The sequence below is a fragment of the Vitis vinifera genome, chromosome 3 (genome assembly GCF_030704535.1).
Source record: "Vitis vinifera cultivar Pinot Noir 40024 chromosome 3, ASM3070453v1".
Lineage (NCBI taxonomy): Eukaryota > Viridiplantae > Streptophyta > Magnoliopsida > Vitales > Vitaceae > Vitis > Vitis vinifera.
This window is the reverse complement of record NC_081807.1, coordinates 12893642-12902554: the sequence shown is the minus strand read 5'-3', so window position 1 is coordinate 12902554 and position 8913 is coordinate 12893642. Positions and strand designations below refer to the sequence as shown.

Below are 8913 nucleotides of genomic sequence, written 5' to 3'. Positions count from 1 at the left end.
ATTGGACATATTGTAATCAAATATTATAATATTATATGTAATTTAATAATAAATGTACACTTATAAAATTCATATTTTTATCGATGCATACAATATTATTATCAAATATGATAAATCATGTTATACATATATCAAAATTTTCAATAAAATAACTTTAAAATGTCTATTATACTTCTAATTATATTATTATGAGGTTTTCTTTACATTTTCATGAGTTTTTAACAATTTTAAGCACCAATATTTTTTTCCAAAATATCCGCCGATATATCTCCGATATATCCAATATATCTCCGATATATCCGATATATCCGTAAAATCGAAATACCGATATATTCGTAATTACCGATATTTTCATCCTGGTCTCAACTGCTCCAAGATTTCCGACGCGCCCTTCTTCGCTTAACTCTTAAGTCTTTTCTTCCACTCTTCCTTAAACCCATCACATTTCGCCGCGTGGACCTAAGTCTCAATGTCCTTGTGTTCATACGATGTATGTTCCCCCAATTCCTCATCTACGCTGAAACTCCATACTCGCCTACTCAATCACTTCTCTACTCTAGAGTCTGAATGCTTTATCTCTGCGCGTGTCGATGGCTCTTCACCCCAGCGAGTATGGCATTACAAGGGCAATATCGTCATTAAAGACACAACAGCCAAACCAGTGTTGCGTATTCGTGATTGACTTCTTAGTATCCTTTTGCTCCTAGTCTTCTCCCGCGTCTCTTATAAAAACTAAAGCAAACCACTCCAAGAGAGCACACTACAAGAATCTTATTCGTTTTTTTCTTTCCTCTTTCTCTTTACAGATAAACTGAGAAACCCCAGCTCATCCCTCAATTCCCAGATGGGTTTCATGAATGTTCTCAAGTTCTCAGCTGCATGCTTTGATCTTCTTGGCTGGTATGTTGTCCACGCGTTTTCTTGCCATTGGAAAATTTTGGAAAATGAAGTGGAATTCTCTGTTTGAGGACAAACATGGGATTTTCTTTGATTTCTCCCTGTTGGTTTTATCTATTTTCTTTGAATTACCCACATTCTTGTCATCTATTGTTAGTTATTTGTTTGGATTTCTACTTGCAGGCCTCTATGTGCACTGGGTTATCCTCTGTAAGTCTTTGTCTTACACCTCAAGATATGATGATTCATTTACTCTTTTCTTGTTCTACGAATAGTTCAGTTACATTTATTGTGTTGGGAAACTGAAAAGGGAAAGGATTATTCTTTATTATCGTAATAATCATCAACATCATCTCGGTTCTTCACAGATGTGCTTCAATTCGGGCAATTGAGACTAACTCAATCTCAGACTTTCGGAAGTTGGTGGCGTATTGGGTTCTATTTTCCTTGATTTCACTCTTTGATCATGCCTTTGCCAAGCTCCTTGAATGGTAATTTTGCTCAACTGCATTCCACTATATGTGACTCTGTTTGTTTCATTTCTTTGCCCTTAAGGAATTTGGAGTTGCTTTTTTCAGTTTTCTTCCCTGTGACAATAATCAAGATGTTTAATGTTCCAGGCCTCCATGTATTTTATATTCCTTCATTTCTCTGCTTTGACAAATGCCCACAATTTGATCAGCAGAAAGCTTATAACATTTGAAAAAGAAATGGTTTATTTTTGTTTTTTTTAAGTAGAATAATTTTTATTTGGATAAATGGTCTGAAGGGTGTTTGTGTTTGGCTAAGTTCATGGAATTTTCAAGCTAATTTGGGATTTATTCTCAATTTCAAGATCATTGTGGATATGTCAGAAATTAATGAAATATAAACGGTGGACTGTGATTTTCTTGTTTAAGAAAAGTTTTTCTTCGAAAATGCGGGTGCACCCGACCTACCTTATTGTGCTACTTGGAACACAAAACATAAGTACAGGTAATTTATTAACTAAATTGTACACTTTTTGATAGTTGAAGGAGGTGGTTTTCTTCTTTTAGGGTGTCAGCTTTGGAAATAAGATGGATCTACAAGTTTTTATGTCTCATCTTTATAGGGAACTTGAAAGCATGGATGCACTTATTTCCATGGAATTTGGCTGCCTTGAAATCAAATTAAGCTGTATGCATCATTTGGATGCTGAGAAACAAATGGAAATAGAAAATTTGGAATCTGACAAGTTTTTGTAGGGCAACTGGATCTAATCTCTCACTTGAAGCTTAATTGGGGCAAATGCTGATAATCTTTGGACCCATTGAAAGCTCTAATCTGTGCACAATTCTAATGTTTTTGTTTTCTTCATTTCTTTTTCAACTTTTCACAATAGATGTCAAAAGTTAAAACCGAACTTATGCAGTCCATCCAAGTGGATGCATATAAATTTAACAGAAACTGAAATTCGAAGAAATTTATTTTCCCTTTTGTAAATGGTGTTTAAATATTTTATTTTCTTATATAATGCATGTCAGGGTACCAGTCTGGCCTTACATAAAGCTGATGGTCATCTGCTGGCTGGTGATACGGCAGTTTGATGGTTCATATTATGTCTATCAACACCTAGTTCAGCCATGCTTGTCCATGGATCCACAAGTTGTCATGAACTGGCTCTTCAATGAATCAAAAAAGAAGTTTCATAGCAGAGAAAACTTTCTTGTTTCAGCAGACCAATATATTAAGGAGAATGGACCTGAAGCTTTGGAGAAACTACTTGCTAGGAAGGTATGCCATTATAAGTAGGATTATCAACAAGTCAAACAGAGTTTTATTTGAGATGTTCAGGTAAAAAATGACTATAGTAGGTCATCTAGAATCATTTGGTAAAAATTCATGTATATATCTATATATAATTGTGTTCTCTTTTTTTCACATGTGCATATTTAGATTTACATAATTATATATGCATTATCAGATTCAACTGTGATAGCCCGGAATTATTTCAGTAATCAACTCTTCTGGGAACATGTTGGTTATGGTTTCTCTCTCACTGTCCTCTTCTTTATACATGACTTTGGCTTCAGTTGAGGAGCGCAAAGCCTAATGTTGAAGTGAAAGAGATCAAAGCACCTGCAGCACCGGAGAAAAAAGGGGAAGAGGTATGCACTCTAATGTGGCTATTTTATTTCTATGGAGGCAGATCCCCAGAAAAATGTTGCTCATGTAAATTAGTGATGCATTTGATTCAATGGCCATGGTTTTAAAAGAAAAACCACTTTATGTATGTTTCTGTGAATAAGAGAACAAGTTTATGGATTATATGATATTTTTAATGGTGGATTAATCAATAATTTTCAAAATAATAATATATTCGTGCATGTTTTTGCAATTCATGAATTCCTTTTATGATTGATTCTTCTTACCTTTTTTCTCACCTCAGTGGAAGTGTGAAGAGCCTAATGTTGCTGAAAAGGAGATCCAAGATGTCAAAGTAACAGACATAAAGAATGGGGGGGATGGAGCAAAGAGGGTAAGTTTTGCTTTTTATTTATAAAGTAGGCTGTCTTCACACAAGGATTATTATTATTATTGTTATTATCTTTAAGACATGAATGTTGAATGCTTTTGGAATTGTCCATGAATCATGTGTAGTGTGAATGGCCTAATGCTGCTAAGGAGGTCAAAGTGACAGAAGTAACACACAGAACATTTGGACATATTTAATGTTTCATGTCATATTTAAATGGCTCCTCATATTTCACTAGGATTAATTTTGCCCCTACAAACTATTTGGCTACAAGTTAAGAGAGAGTTCCAGATGCTGATAAAGCTGAGACATAAGTAATGAACGAATTTAGACACATGCACAACTCTTGTGTGAAACACAATGAGAGTGGAAAATAGCTAAGTTGAAAAATGGCCAAATACTATTTTGTAGTTCCCCCTACTGCTTAAGTAATTTTTGTCATCCTTTGTGAATGGAAAATGCAGTCCCTTCAGTAATTCCGTTATATTCATGACTTGGTGAAGCATATAACCATTAGTGTCTTGCCCTAAGTCGACCTTTAATGATGATCCATTGAGATGGGTCTGACTTTTGTCAACCCTCTTATTCCCTTGATCATAGAGGTTAAACTTAGGGGGCTTAACCCACTTTTGAACCTTATTGGATATATGGCACATGGTATCCTCTTCATCTTGAAAGAGTGAAGTGGTCATACTCTTTCCTCTGAGTCCATCATGGCCATGCACTTCTGGCTCATTGGGCTGAGTGCAAGGATTCCCTTCTGCTTCAAATCATAGAGAGATATGCCATGGTCAGCCTCTTTAATTCAAGGGATCGAAGTACTCAAATCCATTTCTCTGCATCCATCTTAATTCTGCATTCATGTCTCATGGTTAACCAAGAAGATCCAGCTTGCATCCATGAGATCAGCATCTGCAGGTTTATGACACCACCCTTCCTTGGCATAGGAAAGGGATCATTAAGCCATGTGTTGGATGACAGAAGTCATCATTCAGGTTATCTTGAGAACTAAGGAAGTTGGAATTCTAATTATTGCAAATGGTTCTTGATGTTTAGCCAATATACTGTAGGATTTTAAGGATCATGCTCATGTGCATTGTGGTTGTTTATCAGCTATAGGGTTTACCAAAATGAGGGACTGATTATGGTCATAAGTACCTTTTTCCCATTAATTTCTTGCATGTGCTCTGCTGAGATTATGTTTTTGACAGTCCAAATCAGGGCAAACCAACAAACAGCTTTATGTTAACTTTTACAAACTGCCACATTTTCAGGTTAAACAAACAGAGATAAATCTTGGTGAAACTAGAAGTAATACAACCTGTGCTGTGGAGATAAAAGAAAGGGCAGCGGCACTGGTGGCCGCAGAAATTGAGGCATGTAGAGACGATAGAACCCCCAAGATACCTCTTCATGAGAAAGTCCAGAAAGAGTGGGCTTGTGCTGTATGCCAGGTCACAACCCAAAGTGAAGCGACCTTCAATTCCCACCTTCAAGGGAAGAGACATCAGGCCACTTCTGAGAAGCTGAGAGCCAAAAACCAGGCAACCAAAACCAGTTGTTCCCCATCTGCTTCAATGGCCAAGAAATCTGATCAGTCCACCAAAGAGGAGCAACCGAAGTGTACTTCCAACAATCTGAATTCCAAAAACAATGGAATCTCAGCTGCTTCAACAGTGAAGAAACCTGATGACACCAAAGATGATGAGCGACAAAAGTCTGCATCTAGCAATGAACCGAACCAGAAGAATAACAAAAAGCAAGAGGTACAGACCAATGAGCAAGGCCATCAGAAGAATTTAAAGCAAACTGGCGATGGAATGAAAGAGTTGAGATTATGCTGCAATATCGGTAATGTAAGCTGCACAAGTGAGCTTGACATGGCCTCTCATCTCAATGGATGGAGGCACTTTAATATGATAAAGGAGCCGTCTGAATTTAAGGGTCTCCTAAAAGCCCCCGGCCTAGGCCCGGCCCGGCCCAGCGGGCTAAGGCCCAGCCCGAGCTCGGCAAGGCCAAGCCCATTTCTGGATGGGCCGGGCCATGGGCCCCAATTTAGGCCCGACCCGAGCCCGGCAAGGCTGAGCCCATTTCTGGATGGGCCGGGCCATGGGCCCCAATTTAGGCCCGGCCCGGCGGGCTGGCTCGGCCCGACGGGCTGGCCCGGTCCGGCAGGCTGGCCCGGTCTGACGGGCTGGCCCGGTCCGACGGGCTGGCCTAGATCGGTGGGCTGGCCCAGTCCGGCGAGCTGGTCCGGTCCGGCGGACTGGTCCGGACAGTCCGGTCCGACGGACTGGCCCAGTCGTAGGCCCGGCACTTAAAAAAAAAAATATATATATATATATATATAAATTCAAGAAATAGAAAATGCTACATTAATAAAAATATTCATTGCTAACTATTTTATTCATTAAATGTATACATTACATTTGAAAATGTGGGAAAAGTTTACATCACTACAAAATAAATACATCCCAACTAAGTTGGCACTTACTTATTTGTCAATCATTTGTACTTTTTAACCACAAAAATAAAAATAAAAATATGACATACATTTAGTAAAATATTTTAATCATTATCTCTTGGCGGTGATAGCGAATTATCGCAAATCCATGAAGATCTTGATGATTTTAGTTTTTCCATATCGACAAGCATATTTTCTTTTTGAATAGAATCAAATATCCTTTTATCTGCTATTGCCCAGCCTTTCATACATATATTTGCTTCAATAGAATCCAGCGCTAAGTTGCATCGTTTATCACTAACTACTCTTCCACTTGCACTAAAAGCAGCTTCTGATGCAACTGTACTCACAGGAACTGTTAGTACATCACGAGCAATGATAGAAAGCACATGATATTTGTGTTGTTGTGATTTCCATCATATTAAAATATCAAAATCTTCATCATCTTCAAATGAAATTAAATCAATATGAAGATATCTATCTAAATCAGTTGTGTTGTTTAGAAAACTATTTGTTGTCTTCTTTCGACTTTTTAACATTTTTAAAGCTCCTTTATAAAAAGATGAAGAACTTATAGATGTAGGTGGTAATTTAATAGAACTAATATCATCACCATATTTTTCTTTATAATAGTTATATAAATTATATAATAATGAATTTATTTCATTTTTAATTTCTTCAATTTTTATTTGGTCATTAAAATAAATAATTGTTAACCATTCATCCAAAGCTTCAAATTTCAATCTAGGGTCCACAATTAAACCAAGATAAAAAAATTAAAGGTATTTCTCCCCAATATTTTCTAAATTTTTCTATCATTGCAAATATTGCATCGTGAAATATATCCAAATTTAAATATTTTTGAAGTACAATAAAAATATTAGTTATTTGCATGACAACTCGGTTTGAAGATGGATAATATACACCACAAAATTTTTTTGTTGAAGTATCAAATACTTCAAAAAGATCTCTTAAAAGATCTGCAATATGTCAATCATAATCATTTAATACATCAATATATGTTTCACAATCATTATTAATTAATTGTATTTCATATAGTTCTACTACTTTTCTATATTTTATAATAGTTTATAAGTGGAATTCCATCTAGTGGGCATATCCAAATTTATATTTCTTTTTTTCATATTTAACATTTTGCAACAATCAACAAATAATTCATGTTTTGCTTGAGAACTATTAAGACCCGCAACAATGCCACTAATTTTTTATAATGTATCATCAACGTGTTTTAATCCATATTTTACAATTAAATTTAAAATATGTGCACAACAACGCACATGAAATATTTTACATTGTTCTTCTTTTATTTGCCAATATCGTTTTAATCTAGATACTGTTGCATCATTATTAGAAGCATTATCTAATGTTATTGTAAATATTTTATCACGAATGCCAAAATCTATAATTTCATCATTTATTAAAGATGCTATATTTTTACCATTATGTGGAGCATTTATTATTTTAAATGAAATAATTCTTTTATTTAATTTCCATTCATTATTAATATAATGAGCAGTTATACATAAAAAACCACTGTGAGTTAAAGATGTCCAAATATCATATGTTAAACAAATTATTCCTTCAAAATTTGCAAAAAAAATTTTAATTTTTTTTTTTTGTGTTTCAAAATTTTTTATAAGAATTCTTTTAACTGTATTTCCAGAGCAACTTTGAAACTGAGGATTAACAGCTCGTTGCATTGTTCTTGTAAAATCATGACTTTCCATGAAATTGAAAGGTTGTTCTGTTCTTATTATATAACCAATCATTTATTCACGACAATAAGATTCATCATAAGAAAATGTTTTTAAATTTCCACTTTCATCTTTACCTAATTGCATATAATTTCTAATATCTACATTATTTTTAGTTTTACAATTTTCATGATGCCTTTTTAAATGACTTGTATCTGCATTTGAGCCACCACTAAGAAGTTTGTTACAAATTTTACATTTTGCTTTTATTTCTTTTTTACTATTTTCTAAATTTATTTCTATTCTATAAAAAAAATTTCATATATTTGAAATAAATTTTTTGTTATCACATGCATTAGATGAAGAACAAGAACCACTTGCCATAATTATAATTATTGATAAAATATTATGCTAAAAATAATAAATGTAAAATTAAAATGTAACAAATAAATAAAAGTAAAGGTGAAGTATGTTACTAAATTGGAGAACCGAAGCAGAAATTCCTTCAAATTTGAACTCTTTGAACCACCAATGCTTGTTTTTCACCACCAATAATATTGAATAATTTGAGACAAAATGCAATAATCGGAAATATTGTGGAATGAGAGAGAGCTTAAGAGTTGAGAGAATAGAAAAAAATTGAGGGTATTTAATATTTATAGGGATTTAAATATTAGGATTTAATTTTTTTTTTTTAAATTTCAAGACCGTTCAACGGTCATAATATTGAATTATGAGTGGCAGGCATGTTCAACGGTCATGTGACCGTTGAACAGCCAACTCACTTTTATTTTTCTTCAAAAATCATACAACATTTCTAATATATATATAACTAATGCAAAATAGTTACACAAAAGAGGGCTAACTCAGTTGGTGGCTAGCTCCCTTATGGATCCATAAGGGAAGGGCTTCGAATCCCCTTCCGTTCAAAATTGAAAACTATTTTATTTTTTTCCCAAGCCGGCCTGTCCAGCCCGGCCCGACCCGTTGGAGACCCTTATCTGAATTATGGTGCAGTGTAGGAACGGTCGGATTATAGTGCAGTATCTGTAGCGTGAGATTGTGTTAGGAAGAGGTGGAATGGGTTCAAATTAGGAATTAAGACTCAGTTCCAAGACATGGAAAGTGTCTTTAGATTATGCTATCTTCATTTTTTTTTTCTTTTCTATATATATATTTTTTTGTTATTGTAAGAGGCATAACAAATGAAAATGAATATTTTATTTTTATTTTTTTTAATAGAGATGAATTTAATAATTTTAATTATTGTGTTTGGATGTATTTAGGAATGTAAAATTGAAATGATTATTTATTTTTATTTTAGTATTTGAAAATAATGA

The 8913-nt window shown here is 34.4% G+C and overlaps 1 protein-coding gene across 2 annotated transcripts; it reads left to right on the top strand.

Annotated features, from left to right (window-relative positions):
• Positions 1–715: 715 nt before the first annotated feature.
• On the top strand, positions 716–5899 carry LOC100250684 (uncharacterized). 2 transcript variants are annotated; one of them, XM_010646899.3, is made up of 7 exons: positions 716–900; positions 1081–1107; positions 1266–1388; positions 2403–2652; positions 2952–3026; positions 3308–3397; positions 4669–5899. In XM_010646899.3, exons 1-7 carry the CDS (start codon positions 845–847, stop codon positions 5713–5715), a joined length of 1668 nt encoding a protein of 555 aa, XP_010645201.1. In that variant the 5' UTR covers positions 716–844; the 3' UTR covers positions 5716–5899. The 2 variants fall into 2 exon arrangements, with proteins under 2 accessions (XP_010645201.1, XP_019073061.1); XM_019217516.2 differs by lacking the exon at positions 1081–1107 and having other exon boundaries at positions 717–900.
• Positions 5900–8913: the final 3014 nt, after the last annotated feature.

Excerpts from the sequence above, each read along its gene's own strand:
- LOC100250684 (XM_010646899.3), top strand. The coding sequence starts at position 845 with ATGGGTTTCATGAATGTTCTCAAGTTCTCAGCTGCATGCTTTGATCTT. Across the intron at positions 1,389-2,402 it reads TTTGCCAAGCTCCTTGAATG|GGTACCAGTCTGGCCTTACA; the intron begins GTAATTTTGCTC and ends AATGCATGTCAG. Across the intron at positions 2,653-2,951 it reads AGAAACTACTTGCTAGGAAG|TTGAGGAGCGCAAAGCCTAA; the intron begins GTATGCCATTAT and ends CTTTGGCTTCAG.